Source organism: Nerophis lumbriciformis, linkage group LG11, assembly GCF_033978685.3.
Source record: "Nerophis lumbriciformis linkage group LG11, RoL_Nlum_v2.1, whole genome shotgun sequence".
Lineage (NCBI taxonomy): Eukaryota > Metazoa > Chordata > Actinopteri > Syngnathiformes > Syngnathidae > Nerophis > Nerophis lumbriciformis.
The window spans coordinates 33,058,729-33,084,393 of NC_084558.2; the positions used below are offsets into that span (position 1 = coordinate 33,058,729).

The following is a 25,665-nucleotide window of genomic DNA, read 5'->3' on the forward strand; positions in this document are numbered from 1 at the left end:
AGACAATGTATACTTAATTGCACATGTAATATATCACTATATTTATGACTACATGCGTTATAATTTCACAAGAGTTTTGCTGCGGTGCACGCAGGTCCATGCGCTTTATGAACTTAAACATTCAAGAGGTTTCCTGGGCTCCTTTTTACTCGGCGCTGATTTTAGAAATAATATACACTTGACTGCACATGTAATAAATCACCATAATGCTGAATTATGAAAAAATTTAAAATGTAAAAAATACCTAAGTGTTTATTGTTTATTGTGAGCGAACTGTGGTGTTTAATTTCTCCCAGGGATCAATAAAGTACTTTCTATTCTATTCTATTCTATAATTCCGCAAGTTTTGGGTTTCAGCAGCACAGGCACGTATGCGCGCTTGAGACACACACAAAAAAAAATTACGATTCATAAGATCTCTTACGATGTGTTTAAACCCAAAAAGGCAGTGATTTTACGCTTTGGAAATGACAGCACACAACCATAACGTCATCAGAGGAGTACAAGTATTCGTTTGAGTCGTGTACACGCATACGCTGAGCAAACAGTTTTCAGGGGGAATTTGTGTGTCACAAATAACACACACGATTACAATAAAAATACAGTACCAAGTGCAGGTCAAAATATACGTAACTATACCTGAGCAGTTTTGAGGTATTGTAGGGTAAAATACCACAACTGAGATGTCGTGTCCAGGAGGAGGAACTGGAACCCCGCAGAGGTGATGTAGGGGGACTCCCCCGCCTCACTGAAAAACATAGTGGGTGACAGGATCACAATATTGCCTGGTAGTAGAGAACGCAGCCCTGACAGTTTAATGTCTGAATTTCCTGAAGCTAATTGGTGCAATTATTAAGATCTATGTGACAATACTATATGGTACAAACTCTCTCTAAATGTAATATTAATCACAAAAATGGAGAAAGGGATGTCTGAACCCACTGAAGTCAGAATATTGTAATACGTTTGTAGCTTTTGCCTATACGCAGATTTTGCAGGATTCATTGGCACACTTCTATAAACGAGACCCCAAATGACTTTCTGAACGACCTCTTTTACATGATAAAAAAAATATGAATACATGCTCTCAAAGCTGAAGATGGCTTCATCATTAGAATAGTAGGTGGTCTTGGAACGGCAAGGGGCTAGCATACCTTTTCATGAGGCCTGCTTGAGTCAGCAGCTGAGCGAGATCTTGACTGACAGCAGCAGTGGTAGAACCCACCATAAACTGCAGGATGACCTCCCAGCGTTCCATGGCGTAGCGGTCTAGACTCTCTATGTCCCGAGCGTGCCGGTCAGGACCTAGGCAGGTGCCCTCGTCTGCCCACGCTCGGCCCCTACACATTTACACGAAAAAATAATATTTTAGAGACATTTTGAAGTTTTACATATGAATTGGACACGCGCACCATGTACGCACACACCTACACACACAGGTCAATAATTCATAATAACATTGATTTTGATTCAATATTATGTTTTGAGCAATGACAGTTTGAAAGAGGGGGGGGGGGGGGGGTGTCCGGTGGGGGGAAGACGTGTGGTCGGGGCCTGGCCCGGTGCTAGCAGCGATCGGTTTCAAGGGACATGTCCTCTTTTGCTGGCGTCTAACGGGCTGGGATAGACTGGCTGTGTGTCCTCTTTTCGCGGGCGTGTCCTCTTTTGCGGGGCTGTCGGGGCGGGGTTTCTTGGGTGCCTCAGGTGTCCGGCATTTTGAGTATTGTTTACACAACGTGCAGTACGCTACTTAATATGTCCGTGTGGAAACTCGTTCGGTACACCTCCGCACCAAACCGGAGCCCCCGTACTAGGGATGTCCCGATCCGATATTTGGATCGGATCGGCCGCCGATATTTGCCAAAAAATGCGTATCGGCAAGGCATGGGAAAATGCCGATCCAGATCCAGTTAAAAAAAAAACTTCCGCTCCGTGTTTTCCAACCCACCTATTTAAATAATACATTCCACTTTTCTGCTGCTCCCTAATTTCCGTTCCGCATTTCCCAGCACAGCTTCAACACATCCACAGGTCTGTGGATTCTCACGCAGTTGCTTTTAGCTGCTGGCATTACACGACAGGCTCTTCTCACTCTTTCCTGTGTCTCCCTGTCACAGACAGCAAGCGCCAGAGGTGGGACCAAGTCATTGTTTTGCAAGTCACAAGTAAGTCTCAAGTCTTTGCCCTCAAGTCCGAGTCAAGTCCCGAGTCAAGACAGGCAAGCCCCGAGTCAAGTCCAAAGTCAAGACTGGAAAGTCTCAAGTCAAGTCCTACATTTTGAGTTTCGAGTCCTTTCAAGTCCTTTTAACCACAGACTAATATATTAACACAGATTGTGTATGCTTTTCAAACGCTGTATTTATTTATTAAAACAAGTGCATTTTAAATTGCAGGAAAGAAAATTGTGCTGACATTGCACTTTATAATAGCACTATTAACCAGTCATTTTAAACATTAACTCATTCCTTTACAGAACAAACACATTGAAAAATAAAGTGCAAATGTACTTATTTGTACAAAAGTGTTAACATTGAAAAAACATGACATATACGTGAACATAACAAAAAAGTTGTACTTTTTATATGTCAGGGCCCTATGCTGCATTGCATCTGCAAAAGACCAAATTAGCCAAGAGTCTGTCAGTCATTTGTGCACGATGGGGGCGTAGTATGATGCCACCATGGCTGAAAACTCGCTCCACTGGAGCACTGGAGGCAGGCACTGCCAAGACTCTCATGGCCACTCGGAACAGTGAAGGAAGAGTCTTCATGTTCAATGCCCAGAACAAAAGGGGGGAGAGAGTTGTTTTGGGTTGGTGCACTACTTGTAAGTGTATCTTGTGTTTTTTATGTTGATTTAATTAAAAAAAGAAACCGTTAGACCGCCGTCTAACGTTACGTGTGATATATTGACTAACGTAACCCTGCTTGAAAAAAATCACTGAACAAAAAGTATGAATAAGGTAGTGAACTGCAACAGATTCCCGTGTTTGCAATAACGTTCTAACGTTAGCAGTGAGTTTACAGCCTCACTGATTTAACTACACAGCAAATAAAAGTCACGTTACTTAGCCAATAAACGTTATCTTACATTCAAAACTTACCGTTCTTTGTGCAACTTCAAATGCCGGACGAAGTTGGAAGTTGTTGCCTCTCCATCAGTAATTTTCAAACCGCATGTGTTGCATACTGCAAACCGTTTTGTGTTGACCACCTCGTAATTTTTATACCCAAACAAAATTATTTTAGGTATCATTTTTTGTTCACTGGCGTGTGGTTTGGACATGTCTTCTTCGTTGGTTGTCCTGCAATTTGATTGGATGAATGCTGTGTGATGAAAACAAAGTAGATCTAATTTGATTGGCTGTTGTACTGACAGCACACCAGCTGACACACGCAACGCTGATAGACAAGTACACAATGAAAAATACGGAGCGCTCCCGAATAACTTTTTCATCTTTGGGTTTTGGGGAAAGTAGCAAGTCATGTCAAGTCATGTCAATTCAAAAGGCTCAAGTCCAAGTGAAGTCACAAGTCATTGATGTTAAAGTCTAAGTCGAGTTGCAAGTCTTTTTACATTTTGTCAAGTCGAGTCTAAAGTCATCAAATTCATGACTCGAGTCTGACTCGAGTCCAAGTCATGTGACTCGAGTCCACACCTCTGGCAAGCGCACCTTCTTACACACGTCACATACTGTCACGTCATACGTCACATACGTATACGTCCTCCCCGAGCAGAGAGGTAGCAGCATGGCTAACGTTAGCTGTGATGCTAGCGCAGCCGTGTGACCAACGTTCTCTCTAAGGTGCGCGCTTGTGCAATTGCGCACTGCTCAAACGTCCTCTGCGCATAGCAATTAAATGCCACGCACAAAATCAAATAAAAAAATAAGCGCATAACAATTTTCGACACACGGACACGACAGAGAAAACAGTTTTCGTCATCATTGTTCAAATATGGTAACGTCTGTGTCGAGACGCTTATCTCCATTCGGTGCCACACGTCCACACCATCAAAATGCCAAGGCAAACATTTCCACATCAACACCGTATGAAAAAATTAGTTATTTTTTTAGTTGTGATTTCCTTCTCTGCATGAAAGTTTAAAAGTAACATATATTAATGCAGTATGAAGAAGAATGTTTTAATGTAGAATTGCAAGCCTTGAAAGAAAATTTTTAAAATCAAGACTACATTTCCTGCAAATGGGTGCATTTCTACCCTATATTTTAACTTTAGATTTATTCTCATATCAAACTCTTTTGGCTGTCTTTTTGACACTTACATCCGGCGCCCCCGTCCACACCCCGGATTATAAATAATGTAAATAATTCAATGTGATTATCTTGTGTGATGACTGTATTATGATGATAGTATATATCTGATAGTATATATCTGTATCATGAATCAAGTGGTTTCGACTTAAACAAGTTGAAAAACTTATTCGGGTGTTACCATTTAGTGGTCAATTGTACGGAATATGTACTTCACTATGCAACCTACTAATAAAAGTCTCAATCAATCAATCAAAACACATAGAATCATCATACTGCTGTGATTATATGCATCAAGTGTTCATTCAAGGCTGAGGCAAAATATCGAGATATATATCGTGTATCGCAATATGGCCTTAAAATATCGCAATATTAAAAAAAGGCCATATCGCCCAGCACTAGTTTCAATAATGCCATTTCTGTTTGTCATGTATAATTTTGTCTATTTTGTGTTTATCCTTGAATAAACAGGTCAGTTTCTTGTTACCAACCATCGTGTATTATTCAAACTCCCCTAATTCAGCTGGCTAGTTGTTATCAAGAGTACTAAAACCCTTTTCAACATGATTCTGACAACTAAGTAGGCTAAATAACTTTAAACTTTAATACATGCTCGGATAGGCCAGTATCGGTGAGTATCGGTATCGGATCGGAAGTGCAAAAACAATATCGGTATCGGAAGTGCAAAAACCTGGATCGGAACATCCCTACCCCGTACTGAATGGTTCGATAAAATACCCGTACCGTTACACCCCTAGTACAGACAGAAAAGACTTCCTCTACTGAAACCTCTCTTAAATGTAGAACTGATTCTACCCATATGTCTGTATTATTGTTGCCAAATACAACTTCCGGTACTTCTTTAAAATATGCATTAATTAGTTGGTGTAGCAAATGCCACAGTGAACCTTGCCTCATTTGCTAGCATTCACTAGCTACCTGTTACAGTCATCCCTAGCTACATCATGCTTCACACTTTGTGGCTTCACTCCATCATAGATTTTTTAAAGCATGTCTATGTATTTCTGGCCTAAATTAAGCATTTTAAGCATAAAAATGGCTAAATTAACTAAAAAGATCTGCACTACATATATGTAACGATTAACGGTAATAATGATAAACCGTTTTAAAACAAAATTATCGTAAAACCATTGTAATAACCATAATTCGATAAACTCATGGAACATAGATACTGCTCATTTACTGGGAAAGCAAGCTAGCGTGCTGATGGCTGGCTAGCTAGCTTAAATGCTAACACAATTGCAAGAAACATTAGGGATTTCCCCATTACAAACAATATACCCTGATCTCAGCTCGTATAAGATATTCAATTGTGCACATTGAACCTACAGGATTTTTTCCCCTCAACACAGAGTGATATTTAATGTTTCTTCTGCCAAGAATGTATTTTGTGTCTATTATTTTATATTGTATTATTATTACATTACATAACACTTGGTGAAAAGGTTTGTTATATTGTTACATCCCTAATACGATAGTATTATTGGCCACTAGATGAGACCAAACAAATCAGAGCTGTTGCTCAGCATCATAGCCACTGATTGGCTCAGCTTCAGGCAGTATTCCTATATTCAAGGGGACCTATTATGCATAACCGTCTTTTCTTACGAACTGGTACCTGTTTTTGTGTATTTGGGATCCGCATAAGTCTTGAAAATTTCAAATCCAATCATGGAGGCATGGCGGAGATATTTATGAAACAATCTTGCCTTTCTTCATATTTCCTACAAGCTGTTTAGAATTTGCCTAAAATGTGAGGTTTTTCCCAGTTGTGACGTCAACAGATACCTCCATATATGGTAGAAATTTACCCAAAGATATTTGCGCGACTCCGTCATTGTAGTAAGATGCTTTAATCAATAAGCTCCTTTTTTTTCTATCCTCTTGTTGTAGGGCAGACCGGCTCATACATGCGCATCCATCCTCCGCTGTTGCCATTTCCAATACAAAGTACTTCGAACTTATATATATCTGTCAAGATTTGATACAGAAGCGCTAAAAACTACAACATGGCTGGCGGGGAGAAGACGCGGTTATTATGTAAAACATAATATTATGCTAAATTTTGACCAAAGAATCACCAATTACATGTTATGTAGACCACAAGCAAGGCTCAAATTCAACTAAGGCAACCACAGCAAGTGGCGCGACCGCCCTCGTCACTTGCAGTAATGCCCTAAAAAATGTACCAGCATCAGCGGCAAGAACATGCCGTGACCGCCCTTGACTTTTTACTTGTAAATGGACTAGGTATGTAACGGTAAACGGTATAATGATAATTCGCGATAAAATTCTAGACGCTTAGTAATACCGTCTATTTTTTTAATTACCAAACAACAGTCATTTACTAATGCATTTTAGGCAATAGAAAGTCAGGCGCATGCGCACTAGCGTCATTTGGCTTGATAATCATGGCGGACGAACTACACAGACTTTGCTCCGGAGATTTCCCCTCGTAGTAAACGGAGCCGAGCACTTGGTTTAACGTCATTTTTCCCTCGCTTCCCAACGTGCGTTTAAGAGAGGTGTGGACAATATTGAAGACAAACGCACTTGTCCCCACACTAAAAGTATACAGCGAAGGAGAAAAACTATTTGATGTTGCTTTTATTTTCTCAAAACAGCATTCATCAGTTGCTGTGATTGAGAGTTATTGAGGTGAGGAAATATGCAGCAGGTGATGTGTCGGGAACGTCGTCACAACTTGTTTATAAAGTCTTTAGTTTGTTTACTGGGATGCTCACTCGTCCGTTATTTAACTGCAAACTGTTTTCAAAAAAACATCAGTACTAGCTAAAATGTTTTGTCATCTCATCGAATTGAACGCAGGCAGTGAAGATTGTGTATTCGATGTGAGAGGTGTCACTCAAAATTGTTATATATATATATATATATATATATATATATATATATATATATATATATATATATATATATATATATATAATGTGTATATATATATATATATATATATATATATAATGTGTATATATATATACATATATATATATACACATATATATATATATATATATATATATATATATATATATATATATATATATATATAATGTGTATATATATATATATACATATATATATATATATACACTAGAGATGCGCGGATAGGCAATTATTTCATCCGCAACCGCATCAGAAAGTCGTCAACCATCCGCCATCCACCCGATCTAACATTTGATCAGAACCGCACCCGCCCGTTGTTATATATCTAATATAGACGATGCAAGGCATTAGTGAGGTTATAAAGCTTTTGCCTGTTAAAGAAAGGAGACTGATCCAATGCAGCACAGACATTCGCATGCCACGCTGTCACGACCCAGACGCACACCAGTGCGCAATCATATGGGAGCCGCGCTGAGCGCACCTCCAAGCGCGTCTCGCTGCCGGCGACGGCCGGGTATGGGCCCAACGCTCCAGCGCCATCCATTTTCAGGGCTAGTTGATTCGGCAGGTGGGTTGTTACACACTCCTTAGCGGGTTCCAACTTCCATGGCCACCGTCCTGCTGTCTATATCAACCAGGGTGAGCCCCACCCCTTTCGTGAGCGCACTGCGCGCGGAGTGACCCCTGTTACGCGCCCCCGGCAACAGGGGTGGCGGGCAGGTAAGCTGCGCGGGCGGAGCGCGCGGAGTGACCCCTGTTACGAGCCCCCGGCCACGGGGGTGGCGGGCAGGTAAGCTGCTTACCTGCTGCGCGTGACGCCGGCCGCGGCGAAGGCGGACGAGGCGGGGTGTCGGTGCGGTGGGCGCGGTGGTGACCCTGGACGTGCGTCGGGCCCTTCTTGCGGATCGCCTCAGCTACGGCTCCCGGTGGAGCCCTCTCGGGGGAAGGGGCCTCGGTCCCGGACTCCGGCGAGGCGTCCCTTCTCCGCTCCGTAAAAGTGTCCATCTCTTTTTTTTTTTTTCTTCTGTTGTGGCATATGCAGCAGGTGCCTGCTCGTTTTTCGTATGTGGGTAACAACATTTAACTATGTATATAAATTTCCGAATTGGTTTAACTGCCACCCGCCTGAATCTATTTAAAATCTAATTTTTTTTTATTTCAACCGCCCGACCCGACCCGACCCGCGGATAAAATCTAATTTTTTTAAATTTCATCCGCCCGATCCGCGGATAATCCGCGGACTGCGCGGTTGTGCCCGCAAACCGCGCATCTCTAATATACACACATATATGTATATATATATATATATATATATATATATATATATATATATATATATATATATATACATATATATATATATATATATACATATATACACTATATATATATATATACATACTGATATACTGAAGGTCTTAAGTGTTGAATGTGCGTACAAATGTTTTAAATTACATTTTTCTCTAAGATTATATTTCTCTTCTTTTGTTGAGAAGAATTGTTGTATATTCTTGGGTAGCAGAGTATAGTTTGCTTTATGCATAGTTTTAGCTGTTTGCAAATTCACTATGTCGTGGAATATCAGTATGTTCGATTCAATGAATAAAGGGTTTGAATGTTCTCTATATCATCATGTATTATTCTAACTGATCTTTTTTGTAACACGGTTGATGAATGAAGTGTACTTTTGTACAAACCCCGTTTCCATATGAGTTGGGAAATTGTGTTAGATGTAAATATAAACGGAATACAATGATTTGCAAATCCTTTTCAACCCATATTCAATTGAATGCACTACAAAGACAAGATATTTGATGTTCAAACTCATAAACTTTATTTTTTTTTGCAAATAATAGTTCACTTAGAATTTCATGGCTGCAACACGTGCCAAAGTAGTTGGGAAAGGGCATGTTCACCACTGTGTTACATGGCCTTTCCTTTTAACAACACTCAGTAAACGTTTGGGAACTGAGGAGACACATTTTTTAAGCTTCTCAGGTGGAATTCTTTCCCATTCTTGCTTGATGTACAGCTTAAGTTGTTCAACAGTCCGGGGGTCTCCGTTGTGGTATTTTAGGCTTCATAATGTGCCACACATTTTCATTGGGAGACAGGTCTGGACTACAGGCAGGCCAGTCTAGTACCCGCACTCTTTTACTATGAAGCCACGTTGATGTAACACGTGGCTTGGCATTGTCTTGCTGAAATAAGCAGCGGCGTCCATGGTAACGTTGCTTGGATGGCAACATATGTCGCTCCAAAACCTGTATGTACCTTTCAGCATTAATGGCGCCTTCACAGATGTGTAAGTTACCCATGTCTTGGGCACTAATACACCCCCATACCATCACAGATGCTGGCTTTTCAACTTTGCGCCTATAACAATCCGGATGGTTCTTTTCCTCTTTGGTCCGGAGGACACGACGTCCACAGTTTCCAAAAACAATTTGAAATGTGGACTCGTCAGACCACAGAACACTTTTCCACTTTGTATTAGTCCAGCTTAGATGAGCTCAGGCCCAGCGAAGCCGACGGCGTTTCTGGGTGTTGTTGATAAACGGTTTTCGCCTTGCATAGGAGAGTTTTAACTTGCACTTACAGATGTAGCGACCAACTGTAGTTACTGACAGTGGGTTTCTGAAGTGTTCCTGAGACCATGTGGTGATAACACAGTGGTGAACATGCCCTTTCCCAACTACTTTGGCAAGTGTTGCAGCCATGAAATTCTAAGTTAACTATTATTTGCAAAAAAAAAAAAAAAGTTTATGAGTTTGAACATCAAATATCTTGTCTTTGTAGTGCATTCAATTGAATATGGGTTGAAAAGGATTTGCAAATCATTGTATTCCGTTTATATTTACATCTAACACAATTTCCCAACTCATATGGAAACGGGGTTTGTAGTTATTTCCCCGTATTTCTGCACAATAAAGTTAAATTAAGTTAAAGTACCAATGATTGTCACACACACACCAGGTGTGGTGAAATGTGTCCTCTGCATTTGACTCATCCCCTTGTTCACCCCCTGGGAGGTGAGGGGAGCAGTGAGCAGCAGCGGTGGCTGCGCCCGGGAATCATTTTGGTGATTTAACCTTCAATTACAACCTTTGATGCCGAGTGCCAAACAGAGAGGTAATGGTTCCCATTTTTATAGTCTTTGGTATGACTCGGCCGGGGTTTGAAATCACAACCTACCGATCTCAGGCTCAGATATGGTAACATTAGCGAGCAGTAGAGAATATGGAGTGATTTTTGGTCTACAACGTGTTTTGCTTTACTCATTATTGACGTGTTTCTTACAACTTTATGTCGTATATTTTTGTATATGAGATTTCTAGTTCATTTTATCATCAATCATTATACCTAAAAATTTGGTTTAATTTACTCTTTCAATTTCTATTCCGTCTATTTGTACTTGTGTCAGACTTTCCCTTCTACTGTTACCGAATAGCATTATTTTAGTTTTACTGAGGTTTAAGGATAGTCTGTTTTTGTGAGACCATCTTTTTAATTTGTTAATTTCTTCTGTTATTATTTGTATTAGCTTCTGTGTGTTCTCTCCTGAACAAATTGCTGTTGTATCATCCGCGAATAATACTAACTTTAAAATGTTGTAACTTTACAAATGTCATTTATATAAAGATTGAACAATTTTGGTCCCAGTATTGATCCCTGGGGTACACCACAGGATATATTTAGCGTTGAAGATGTGTGTTCGCCGAGCTTAACGTATTGTTTACTATTGGTTAAGTAACTTCTAATCCAGTTTAAGACCAACCCTCTGATGCCATACCGTTCAATTTTTTAAATTAAAAATATTGTGATTAATTGTGTCAAAATGCTTTAGTTGGACCCATAATCACTGCTGCTGCACATATTTTGCTATCTATTGCATTGGTAATTTCTTCTGTAATTTTGATCAAAGCCCTTGAAGTTGAAGTATAAGCTCTGTATCCATATTGGTTCTCAGTGAGTATTCTATTTTTGTTTGTGAAACTCTCTAATCTGTTATTGAACAGTTTTTCAATTATTTTAGAAAATTGTGGAAGTAAAGAAACAGGTCTATAATTTGTAAATTAGTGTTTGTCTCCAGTCTTATAAATCGGTACAACTTTAGCTATTTTAATTTTGTTTAGGAATTTGCCTGTTTGAAATGGTAGGTTACTAATTAATACATTAGTGGTCCTGAGATGTCTTCAACAACCTTTTTTATCGTCCATCTATCCATTTTCTACCGCTTGTGCCTTATGGGGTCACTGGCTGGAGCCTATCCCAGCTGCACATCAATTCCATTACAATCGATTGAAGTCTTAGATTTGTATTTTTTCACGGTTTTAACTATTTCCTTGAGTTGGGATTTCTATCTATGGTGTCATTATAGTTCTCAGTTGAAACTGGGTCTGGAATCCTTTCCTCCAATTTTGGCCCAATATTTACAAAGTAAATATTGAAGCTTTCAACTACTTCCTTCATGTTGTCATTATTTATGTTTCTGTCTGAGAAGTATTGGGGGTAATCCCTCTTAGTACTATTTTTAATAATGCTATTAAGGATGCCCCATGTTGCTCTCATATTGTTTTTGTTCCCGTCTAATAATTGACTGTAATATTATTTTCTACATGTTCCTAGTATGTTGGTTAGCTTTTTTTTATACGGTACTTTTTGTACTTATTTTCTGCCTCTGTAGTTCTTTGTGTTATAAATTTTCTAAATAATGTATTATTCATATTACAAGCATAGTTGGTAGCGGGGGCTAACTTTGAAACGGAGTTGGCCATACTCTTTCTATTCACGACTCCGGGACTGCACATTTATCGGCCATGTTCGGACATCCTAATACAAACGAACATTAATTGCAAACAACAATTTAATATGGACCTTCATATTCAATTGAAAATTAAATTGTTAAAGAGGATAAATAAATGCGATAAAACTGCTATGATATGAAAAGGGGTAGGAATAAATAAGCCATGCTTTGTCCTACTCCATTTTGAACGTGCTGTATTCAAACAACTGGAAATATGTGATGCATTACATTGTAATTGTATTGTATGCATGTTCAAAATAAACTGAACTAAACTGAACTGAAAAATGCATATATAATGTAGCGTCTATCAATTGATTTTTTTAACAGGAAATGTCAAACTGTCAACTGTCACGCTCCCCCTCACAAGCACATGCACACAAACACACTGACAGCTGTCAAACACCATCTTGACGCGTTTCTAGAAGAGTCTAGAAACTTAAAATAATGTTCAACAAAGTGCAGCCTGTGTTACATTGTACGATAAGCAGTACAAATTGAAAAATATAGCAAAATGATACAAGAAAAATGCGCTAATACTAATTACTAATAAGATTGATTTGTTTTGAAAAGTATGTGTAGCATTTTTTTAGCCTTTTTAAATAAATTGAATGCATTATTGACAATTATGCAAACTATATGATGACATCATAATTAACCTCCCAAACCACGCCCCTAAGCATGCCTCCACCACCCCAAGTAAATTGGAAATCTGTGGGAAACATTGCGATAACATTCCAAACTTGTCCCACTTGTCAACAACACTAAATTATATATTTGTGGGCAAAATTTCAATTAAGTTAGTTAATAGAGATATTATAAATATGTGTACATAATAGGGCTGCAACTAACGATTATTTTGATAATGGATTAGTCGACTAATCAGATAAGGTGTACACATATTTAATGGCTCTAATTTTTCCATCGACTTCTAAATGCAGCTTAAGTTATTTCAGGCATCTGCAACAACAAAGAGGACTAATTCATTAATACATATTTATTTATACTCTAACTGTGCTGTTACAAAAATTTGCCATCTGGGAACACTTGCCAGTTTTAGCCCTCTCATAGACTCAATGTGTTGAATTCTATCTTTGATTATTTCGTCAAATGTTGGCTATTTAATAGACTGTATGTTTAATCTTATGATACCTCCGCATTGGTGCCTGTCTGTCTCTCTCTCTCTCTGTGTTGTGTGCGCTTGTGTGTGTGCTTTTTTTAATGCATTGCAAATTGACACTGCTTTAAAAAGTACTTTAATTGATGTAGACAAAGTTTAGCTGGCTGACTTTGGCTAAAATGATAGTTAGTTATTTTTCACACATCTTCTCACTCTTTTTAGCTAGCAAGCAAGGCATAAGCTCCTCCAAATGTCCAACATCATGTCTGTCTCCGCTTTAAATACTCCCGTATCACAGATGTACTGCCATAAAAACAAGGTCCGCTTTGCTAAATGAGCATGGTATTCATATTTTTAAGAAGAATAAGAGGAATTATCCTCACACATTACAAGAATTTTGCGAGTGACCCACTTCCGCCCGGAAAAACACGAGTGATAACGTCACGACTATGGTCGACAAATATAGTTGTCGCCGACAAACTTTATTGTCGACATTTGTCGACGAATCGCAGCAGCCCTAGTGCATAATAAGCCAAAAATACTCATAATGACCCGAGTGAAACAAAAGATGAGTGCAAGAAAAGAGAATCATGAATGAAGGGAAGTATACATACCCCCCGAGCAGCGCTATCCTCAGGTTGTCTTTGAACACTCGATTTAGGATATAACCCTGCAGACCACCTTGCAGCTGCTGACTGTGCCAGAGGCGCAGTCCTGCAAGCACTGAGACACATTCATCATGATCCCTGCATAGAGGACAAAAAAGAACGAAAAAGTCACATGATAAATTGACACTGTTGTTTCTCTGACAATGAAAAGGACCGTCTTATACATTTTTTTCAAACAGTTTGGATATGTTTCCATTGTATAATATAATTCTGATCACAACACTATTAAGCAAATGGTAATTAATGAAAACATACAAGTAAGCAGTCTTCAAGTTCCAACTCCATCATGCTTCTCAGAATGGTGAATGAAATTAAATTGGTTTAACTGTTCATACTACTGTCACTACTCAACTGCCAAAGAACTGTAGACACCTTAATATTTGTTGCTTCCTATACTGTATATACTGTTATACTACGGTATTTGATATTGCACTGGTACTGTATTTGACTACTGTACTTCTACTTGTACTGATACTTCTACCATAACTACTGTGACTTATTGTGCAACTTATTGTCTAGTAATTAATGTACATCAGAGCTATTCAAATGTTTGTATTTTTTTGTATTTAGTGTATTAGATTCTGCAACTAGTGTTTGGATCCCACTGTACGCAATATCTGAAGAGCATGGAAAAAAAAAAAAAGTACACTGTGGTGTACTCTGCATGTGACGAATAAAACCTTGAACTTTGAACCTTGGTTTAAATGTAGTTTAAAGATGTAGATAATGGATTTCACTATGTAAAGGGCTTTGAGTCTCTCGAGAAAAAGCGCTATACAAATTCAATTCACTCCACTTCACCTATTAGACACTTCGGTCTCTCTGGACGGATTCTCGCTCATTCAGTCAGACCGGACATTGGCCGAGTGCTGGCGGGCAGCCTAAGATGGAGTCGACTTTCTTGGTTGTTTTGTTGGGTCTGTTTCGTGCACAATATATATTGTTTGTTGCTCTTTTTTTTCTCTGTGCGTTTTCCTTTTGTAGCTTTATGTAGAAAAGGTCCCAGGGTTGCATCTGCTCTGTGCTCTTTAACTGTATTTTCTGTCCTTTGTTTTCTTTGATGTTTCCCCCTGTTTTTCATGTTTTCTTTTTGTGGACTTTTTGTATCTGCACTGCAAACACAGCTTTCCACATTGTGGGATAAATAAAGTACATCCTGTCCATACAATGCTAACATTAGCTTTAAAAAACTGGGGCAAAACACAGGAAACTGTGGGAACTCACTAGCATTACCACCCGATTTCATTCGGACCATGAAGATACAGTAATTAGATTCCATCGCAACTTTTGTTGGCAAAGATTTATGACAGCGTTTGCCAGCAACACTCCTAGGAAGATCACAACCTTGTCGTGGTCGAGGAGCCTCCATGTCTCAGTGATCCCGAGAGCTATGCTGGCGGGAGCTTCGGGTCCTGTTAGGGTTACCCAAGCCAGACAGATCAAAGGTGGGAGTTCAAACAAAGAGTGATCCACTGCCCCGCCAGGTTGGTGGTTGGGCACAGGGATAAAAACCCTGTCCTGTGAAAAGCAATATGTTACGGAAACAACAGGATTCAGGATTCAGGATACATTCTTTAACATGTACAAGACACATAAGAACTGAAATTACATTTTCGGCACAGTCCCACTAAGAGCAGACATATGTTACAGGGAGACAAGACGGGACCGCCAACGGATCAGCCACTTACGGCGCAGCCACTTACGGCGCTCCTTAAAAAAAGGTGGGAAAAAGGTGGTATTGGGAAAGGGGGGAAGAGTAAAAAATATCAGTCAAAGGCTGGACCCTCGGGTGGGGGTCCAGACTGAGTCCAAGGTAAAAAAAAAACTCATTTAGCATAGCACACATAAACATGTTACATATAATCACAACAACTCGCAACAGGGGGGGGGGGGGGGGGGGGGGGGGGGCATTCAGGGGAGTCAAATCGTAGATAAGGATGTTTGTTTTTTCTCGAGCAGGCATTACAATGTTCTATACGTCCATGCTGGCCCTCATGTCCAATCCTTCCTTTACAGCAAGCTTCTCCATGATGTGATCCATCTTGCGATTCAGTTCATAAATCGCCTCAGACTGTGATCCCACAGCCCCGCCCAATTCGTCCATTGCGACGACCAGCCTTTGGGCTCCTTGAGTGGCTGCCATCGTCTTACGAATGTACGATACACCAGAGCAATGCCAAGCCCAATCAGCAGGTGCCCCGCAATCATGGTTCCAAATAGGTAGATGTCTTCCACGTCCTCGATGGAAAGGACTGAGAGGCACATGATTCTCCATTTGTCCCAGGAATCTCTCACGTACCCCGCAGCAATGGTTCCATCAGGGCAGCCAGGCTCCCCAGAACCTCTTTTCCTCGTCGAAAAGATTTTGTCAATAGAGTCGAGAGTCCAGCTAATCAAATCCATGTCTGATGTTTTAGATTTGGAGGACAACGCAAAGAAAGAGCCTTCAAAAAAACTTTAGACAAGACAAGACAAAAGAGAGCAAGCCAGGAAAAGACGGGAGGAGAAAAAAATGCGACCGCCCCCCCAGACGCAAGACAGAAAACAACGAATACAACCAAAACGTTCTGGCATGATGGGCCTCCAAAGTCATCAGTAGATGCATCCATGAATGGCAGTGGTGCACGCCGGAAGGAAGCCATTGGCAAGGATTCAGAAGTCCTTAATACCAAACATAAAACTAATATTGTTTTTGGAATGTGAGGACAGTGTATGAAAATGGGAAGCTAGCACAAGTTACATCAGAAATGAGGCATTATTAGATCTTGTAATAAGCAAATGTAGATGGACAAGATCCGGAAATATCATTACCAACACTGGAGAGACTGTGTTGTACTCTGGGAGAGAGGACAACCTACACTACGAGGGAGTTGCAATCATATTAAGGAAATTAGTTGTAAAAACCTTAAAGGAATGGAGACCCATCAACAGCAGGCTAATCAAAATTAGGCTGAAAAGAAAATAAACACCACAATTCTCCAATGTTACGCGCCAACAAATGAAAGTGATGATCTCAATAAAGATGACTTCTACAATCAGGTACAAGCTGGACGAAGTGGCATTGCAGGACATGACATAAAAATTGTAATGGGAGACTTGAATGCAAAAGGAGGACATGACAATACAAACAGAGAGAGAATGGGCTGTGGAACCATTAATGATGATGGTGAAAGGCTGAGTGATCTCTGTGCTGCCAATTATTTGGTCATCGGTGGGACACTCTTCCCGCATAAAAACATCCATAAACTAACTTGGATTTCATCGAATGACAGAGACAAAAAACAGATTGACCACATCAATAATTTCGCCACACCTGGTGTGTGTGACAATCATTGGCACTTTAACTTAACTTAATGATAGCGGTACCTGGAGACGGTCACTCCTTGACATCAAAGCGATGAGGGGGGCTGATGCCAGCAGCGACCACTATCTAGTCGTAGCATCAATTAGTGACACTAAGGAAAGCAGGTATCAAGAAAACAGGAAGAAGACAGTTTGATGTTGCAAACTGAAAGGCCCCAAGGTTAAAAAATGTTGTGATGCATCTGAAGAACAGGTTTAAAGCATTAACAGATCTTGATGAATATCAAGAAATCAATGATATGTGGGACAGAACCAAGACCACAATAATTCCGACTAGTGAAGAATGCTGGGTTACAAAGTAAATGAAAAGAAGGAATGGATATCAGCAGACACAAGGGTCACCATCAAGAAACGAACAGAGATAAAGAAACTTGTAATTAACTCAAAGTCCATCCATCCATCCATCCAAAGGATAAAACATAATTACAACCACCAATACCAAGAAGTGAACAAGTCAGTAAAGAAAAAGGCAAGAACAGAATAAATGAAATAGCTTGATGGTCTCGCAGCGCAAGCAGAAGATGTAGTAAAGAAAGGAGAACAAGGGAAAATGTACAAACTCACCAAAATCATTAGTGGGAAGTAGGGCTGGGCGATATATCGATATACGAGATATATCGCGGGTTTGTCTCTGTGCGATATAGAAAATGACTATATCGTGATATTCGAGTATACGTTCTCACGCAGTTGCTTTTAGCTGCGGGCATTACACTACAGCAGTGATCCTCAACAGGCGGACCGCGGTCCATGTCCGGACCCAGCGACGTGTCCGTCCGGACCCAGCACAAATTAAAGTAAAAAAAATAATAATATATTTTTTATTTTTTTTTATAATTATAATTATTATAAAAAAATATAATAATTGTATTTATCTTTGAGTTATTGCTAGCACAAGTCAACGTTCTTTGTTGTTTTTAGTCAAATATCTCCACGTTTCGTTTACACTTCTCCGTGTCTCACTTACTCCGTCTCTCTCTCTCTCTCTCAGAGAGAGAGAAAGAGAGAGACGGAGTGAGAGCGAGAGAACGCCACTCTGATTGGTTGATTCCAGGGTATGGGTTGTCATCTCTATCACAACGACGCGCTGATAGGCTGTTACCACCTGGGTCATACACATGTGCACAGTGCATGGAACCTTTCGCTGCAGGCACACAGTTGTCTCGTATTGCTACTTCGCTAACTGTTCACTCGTCAGTCACTGAATGTGAATCAAATCACAATGGCATGCTCCAAGTTGGCTCAGGCTGGTAAAAGAAAGGTGGACAGGGAAAACCGACGTTTCAAGGAAGAATGGACAGAGCAATATGTTTTCATCCTACCTACTGCAAGTACCAGACCAATGTGTCTAATATGCAACAGTACTGTTGCTCTGGTGAAAAGTGAAAACCTGAAACGTCACTATCTGAAAGAGCACCGCGAATTTGAAGAGACATTTCCTCATGATTCAGAGCTAAGAAAAAAAGAAATCACGAGGCTGAAAAAGTCATATGAAACATCAAGCAAGATTTTTGTTAAATCTATGACACAACAACAAATAGCAACAGAGTGCTCACTCAGAGTGGCATGGGTTTTGGGTAAACACAAGAAGCCATTCTCTGATGCAGAAATAATTAAAGAATGCTTGACTGAAGTGATGGGTGCCATGTTTGAAGGCAAAGAAAATGAGGAAATGACAGCTAAAATAAATCAAATCCCACTCTCTGATGCCACAGCTACCAGACGTACTGAAATACTGGCTGGTGATTTGTTCAAGCAGCTTTGTGATGGAATAAAAAACGCAGAGTGCATATCCCTAGCAGTGGATGAGTCCACTGACACCACTGACAATGCTCAGTTGTTGGTGTTTGTGAGGTATTATGATGAGGAAAAGGGTGAGTTTATTGAAGATGTTTTGGGCCTGGTAAACCTCAGTGGACAAACAAGGGGAGAAGACATCTATAAAGCAATATCAGAAATGCTGAATGAAAAAGGGATAGATCTGAAGAAAGTTGTGTCCATTGCTACTGATGGAGCTCCAGCCATGTTGGGGAGAGAGAAGGGACTGGTTCCACGTCTGAGAGAACACCACCCTGGCCTTGATATCTTATCACTGCATAATCCACCAGTCTGTCCTTTGTGCAAGTCTTGGAGAAGTGTACTCTGAAATCATGACAACAATGATGAAACTCATAAACTTCTTGAGAGCATCATCTGCACTGCAGCACCGCTTGCTGCGCACATTCCTAACAGAGGTAGATGCTGCTTTTGATGATTTGCTCGTGCACAACAACGTCAGATGGCTGAGCAAAGGCAGGGTCCTGGAGCGTTTTGGGGCCATTAGAGAAGAGCGCTGCAAGTGTTTCTGTCCCAGCAAAATAGCGCAAAAGCAAAACAGTTCCTGGAATTTCTGCAAAATGCTGGGAAAATGGAAGCTTTGGCATTTTTGGCTGATACAACCTCCCATCTCAAGCTACAGGGGAAGAAGAACACAGTGTGTGAGCTGATGTCAGAAGTCCGTGCCTTCCAGAGGAAGCTGGAGCTTTTCAAAAGTGACATACAGGTAACTAATTTGTTATTATTATTTTCTAGCACACACTATTTTCTTCCACTTGATAATTCATACCTATTTTTAAGCATTGCTCCTAATATATATTTAAACTGTGTATCTACAGGAGGAACTGCTCCACTTCCCCAAACTTCTGGAACTGACCAAAGGAGAGGGAGATCATCAGTGCCATTTGGAATTCTTGGAAAAACGAATTGCAAATTTCAAGACTCGCTTTGATGGCTTCATTTTGGGAAAACAAGTCCTGCTGTTCATTGAAAACCCATTATTGATCAGAAATGTGAGTGCGTTCTCTGCAGAAACAAAACATGTCTTCCCATGAGCCAGAGCTGCTTCACTGCAGACTGAGCTCATTGACCTCCAAGAAAGTGCCGCACTGAAAGAAGCTCAGTGTGACGCCATCACCTTCTGGTCAAAGCTGGTCATTCCTTCCAAGTTCCCTCTGCTGCATAAGATGGCCTGTCACATCCTCACAATGTTTGGCTCAACAGACAGCTGTGAGTCTGCCTTCTCTACAATGAACATTGTGAAGAACAAGTACCGCAGCAGAATGACCAATGAACACCTGGATCAGTGTCTCCGCCTGGCCATTACACCTTTTGTGCCAAAATTCAAAGTCTTGGCTTCAACCCCAAGAGCCCAATTCTCCCATTGAGCAGCTGTGTTTTACACAATGGGGATGTACTGTACCATAATTATATTTGCACATGAATGAGATCTGTTGAGGTCATTTGTTTACCAGGGATAGGAGGGTTGTATTTAAAAGTATTTATTTTTTGTTAAAACTGAAAGTTTTATTTAAGTTCTTATTTATTTTTGTTTCAAATAAAATCTTTCATGTATTTTATTGGATATTTATTTTATTTTTGTTAATTTTAAGAAAATGTTAAACTACTACCTACCTCCTGCTACTATATAAGCTTGACCGATAATAAACGGACCCAGCCTGTTTCAAAAAAACATTTGTGGACCTTCAAGATTTGTACTTGAAGGTCGTCATACGTCACATACGTATACGCCCTCCTTGAGCAGAGAGGTAGCAGCATGGCTAAAGTTAGCTGTGATGCGAGTGGTAATACGAGAGAAAGAAGGTGCGAATCTGGTAACAAATGAAGGAAAAATTAATTCCAAAATAAAAATCGCAGGGGGTCCATCATCTGGCGGTAGGTTTGGCTTCAAGTGGGAATATGTTCAACAGACGACCGTAATTTGTCAAATGTGGGGCGAAAGCGTTTCTACAAAAAGTAGCATTACTGCTAGTATGTAACATCATTTGAAAAGTCACCTGCTAGGAATGAAGAGTGCTTGAAACTCTGCATGTCAACATCTCCGTTCGGTGCCACACCAACAAAATGCCGAGGCAAACATTTCCACATCAACACCGTATGATAAAAAGAGTCAACAAAAGGAGATAATGTCCGCAGGAACCTACCACATAGCGAAGGACGAACACTATTTGATTTCCTATTATGCAGCTCATTTTTATTTGACACTTATTGAAATACCTTGTGTGACATCATGTTTTAAACTAATCGCTTGTTTTAAAATGTCTCTGACAATCTTGCACTTTCTGTTTTGGAAATGATATGAATGTTTGTGCCACTGCTTAATAACTGTTTAATAAATACAGTTTTGGTCAATTTACTTAGTTGTGATTTCCTTCTCTGCCTGAAAGTTTAAAAGTAGCATATATTAATGCAGTATGAAGAACAATGTTTTAATGTAAACACGTAGAATCATCATACTGGTGTGATTATATGCATCAAGTGTTCATTCAAGGCTGAGGCAAAATATCGAGATATATATCGTGTATCGCGATATGGTCTAAAAATATTGAGGTATTAAAAAAAGGCCCTTTCGCCCAGCCCTAGTGGGAAGTATAGAGAAACAACAGATGCACCAATCCTTAAAAAACATGGACAGATTCTTACAACGGATACAGAAAGAGATGCCCAATGGGCAGAGCATTTCAGTGAAGTACTGAATAGATCAACACCTCAAACAGAGGCAGTAATTAAAGAAGCAAAAGATGATCTCAACATAAGCATTGACCCTCCATACAAAGATAAAATCATTTCTGCAATTAAGTCTTTAGGAAACGGCAAATTTCCTGGACAGGATAACCTTAATGCAGAACTGTTTAAAATAAATCCAGAGGCTGCTGCAGAGTTTCTTGTACCACTTAAAAAAGCAGTGTGGGAGAGAATGCAAATTCCAGATGACTGGAAAAGGAAACCTCAGAATTTGTAATAACTGCCGTGGAATCACTCTCCTCTCGATTCCAAGTAAAATGTATTCGAAGATCATTGTTCAGCTATGACAGACATAGTACACCAACAGCTCAGAGAGGAACAAGCAGGGTTTTGCACAGTAAGAGGCTGTATCGACCAAATATTTATACTGCGCAATATCATAGAGCAGCGCACAGAATGGCAGAGACCGATTTATATCAATTAAGTTGATTTTGAGAAGGCGTTCGACAGCATCCATAGAGAGAGCTTGTGAAGAATACTTCGATCTTATGGGATACCACAGAATATTGTGTTATCTATAAAGAGCTTTTAGTCCAACTTTTCATGCAGTGTGGAAAATAGTAGTATAAAATTTAGTTAAGTCAGGAGTTAAGCAGGGATGTGTCATGTCTATGCTTCTCTTCATAATCATCATTGACTGGGTAATGAGGTGAACAACTGAAGATCACCCGAGAGGTATCAGATGGTCAATTTTCGCCATGTTGAAAGACCTCGATTTTGCGGATGATCTTGCATTACTATCACGTACACACCAGCACAAAGACGACACACCTGTGTGACTTCACACAAAAGTTGGCCTCAAGATCAATGAAGGCAAAACAGATGTAATGACTTTAAATAACTCAAATCCATTGGTAGTACAAGTAAATGGAAAATATGACTCCACTACAGAAGAATGCAAGTACCTTGACAGCATTGTCAGTTGTGATGGGTAAGCAGAAAATGACATTCGAAACCGCTAAAACACAGCCAACATCCATCCATCCATCTATTTTCTACCGCTTGTCCAACATGTCCTTCACAATGTTGAACAGTGTATGAAGATCACAACTGTGTAGTACCAAAACAAAGCTGAGACAATACTAAAGCTGTGTCCTCTCCACCTTTCTTATGGATCGAAATGCTGGAGAATGGCGGAGAAAGACCTCAATAAACTCTCAGTCTTCCATACGAAGAACCTCAGAAGGCTACTTAAAAATTTTCTGGCCTAGCAAAATCACAAATGAACTAATCACTCACGACTCACCTAATGTAAACAAGAGGACATGGGAACCATTGTCCTGAGAAGACCATGGACATGGATTGGGCATATTCTCAGAATGGATGCTCTGAATATCACTCATTCAATGGACACCTTAATGCGCAGAATAGTAGAGAGAAAATTCAAGGACCTAAATCCCTCATGAGATACTATTCAGAAACTGGCCCAGGACCGACAGAAGTGAAGGACATTTGTTGCTGCCCTACATGCCAATGGAGGCATAAAGGGCAGTAGTAAGTAAGTTGCCGGCAACAAGCGGCTCATTCATGTTTTGTTTGTGAATGTGCCCAACAGGATGCTGTAGTGTTGTTGTTGAAAGGCTTTGGCAAATAAATAAACAACACTTTCCTTAGCAGAATAAACAATAAATAGTATTGCTATAATTATTGCCATATCATTGTTATCTGGGTATTCTTTCGTTTTAATTTGTAGAGGTTTGGAGTGTTTCTTAATGATAGAAGACAAAACATCTGTTTTGAGATTCATTTTTGGTTTATGTGACGTCACACAGGTTAACTTTGTGCTACTATTCTGTCTGAAGAGAGAACAGCCTGTAGGTTTCATGTGCTCAATAAATAGCTTAGTTGCTCACACAGCAATGTGTTTTATAAAAGTTTAGATTGAGGTATGGCGTTTGCAGAGGTGGGTAGAGTAGCCAGAAATTGTACTCAAGTAAGAGTACTGTTACTTTAGAGATTTATTACTCAAGTAAAAGTAAGGAGTAGTCACCCAAATATTTACTTGAGTAAAAGTAGAAAGTATGTTGTGAAAAAACTACTCAAGTACTGAGTAACTGATGAGTAACATACACACACATATCATATATATATATATATATATATATATATATATATATATATATATATATATATATATACACACACATATATATATATATATATATATATATATATATATATATATATATATATATATACATACACACATATATATACTGTATATACACACACATATATATATATATATATATATATACACACACATATATATACATACACACATATATATACTGTATATACACATATATATATGTGTGTATATATATATATATATATATACACACACATTTATATATATATATATATATATACATACATATATACATACATATATACATATATATATATATATATATATATACATATATATATATATATATATATATATACAGTATATAATTTATATTTATTTATTTTGCCGTTTTTGTTTACATGTTAAAGGTGTTTTAATGAATATACATGCATGTTTAACACATATAGATTCCTTTCTTTCATGAAGACAAGAATATAAGTTGGTGTATTACCTGATTCTGATGACTTGCATTGATTGTAATCAGACAGTAGTGCTGATAGCGTCCACGTTTTCAAATGGAGGAGAAAAAAAGTTCCTCCTTTCTGTCTAATACCACATGAAAGTGGTTGGTTTTTAGCATCTTATTTGTCCAGCTTCCATATTCGTTTTTATACACTTTACAAGAAATACATTGGCGGCAAACTCCGTAGCTTGCTAGCTTGTTTGCGCTGGCTTTCGGAGACTCTTGTTTTGAAAGCGCAGGCACGATGGAGCGGCACTTTTATTGTGAAGACAGGAACTGTGCAGTCAGTCTTTAGGCTTTTGACGGGATGTACGATTGAAATAAAAAAGGGTCTTTTTTCCTTCACACTTTTGATTGATTGAAACTTTTATTAGTAGATTGCACAGTACAGTATATATTCCGTACAATTGACCACTAAATGTTAACACCCCAATAAGTTTTTCAACTTGTTTAAGTCAGGTCATGTGACCGCCTGGCTCTGTTTGATTGGTCCAACGTCACCAGTGACTGCATCTGATTGGTGGAACGAAGTGAACGTCACCAGTGACTGTATTTGTTGAAATGCAGACACTATGGAGGTCTGTCTGACAGACCAAAACAAACAAAGCGTGCATTAACAGATCGATAAAAATTAGTAGCGAGTAGCGAGCTGAATGTAGATAAAAGTAGCGGAGTAAAAGTAGCGTTTCTTCTCTATAAATATACTCAAGTAAAAGTAAAAGTATGTTGCATTAAAACTACTCTTAGAAGTACAATTTATCCCAAAAGTTACTCAAGTAGATGTAACGGAGTAAATGTAGCGCGTTACTACCCACCTCTGGGCGTTTGTAATGGAAAAAGACATTACAGTGTCTTGTATTGTCGTCAGCATTTTAGCTAGCGTAATCGCAGTACCTTCTTCCTCAGGAAATGAGCAGTATCACTGGAAGTTTTTTAAGTTTGGAAATCAATCCCTGTTTTGTGAGAACTATCTGATATTTAATGCGTTTTTTCATAATTCCCCTAATCGTTACATCCCTTCGTATCTTTAAAACAAAAACTGCTAATTTTAGCCTGCTCATTTTCCGCGCACGCTTTTGCCTTCTGATAACTTCACTGCTTGACTTTGTTGATGTTTTTTGCGAACTAACATCTAATTTAAAACATCTGTATGCACGTTTAAAGACATACTTTCAGAGCATATGCATTTATTTACAGTGTGTTTTAAAGAGATAAAATTTTAAAAATGATTTCTGGGTACATTATATTGATCAACTAAATCATTGAATGGTTTAAAAGAGTTTTTATTAATAATATGATGAGGTTTAGTAATACCTCTGTCTTTCCATGTTGTCCAC

At 39.3% G+C, this 25,665-nt stretch overlaps 1 protein-coding gene across 2 annotated transcripts in view; it reads right to left on the minus strand.

Moving 5' to 3' along the window:
- Positions 1-25,665, minus strand: part of gtf2h4 (general transcription factor IIH, polypeptide 4) — a 72,473-nt gene that overhangs the window by 39,998 nt on the left and 6,810 nt on the right. For both annotated transcript variants that reach the window (XM_061966772.2, XM_061966771.2), the window contains exons 4-6: positions 13,737-13,868; positions 1,155-1,340; positions 640-748 (exon numbers count right to left, since the gene is read on the minus strand). In XM_061966772.2, coding sequence (XP_061822756.1) covers positions 640-748; positions 1,155-1,340; positions 13,737-13,868 — 427 coding nt within the window. The remainder of the gene's footprint in view (positions 1-639; positions 749-1,154; positions 1,341-13,736; positions 13,869-25,665) is intronic.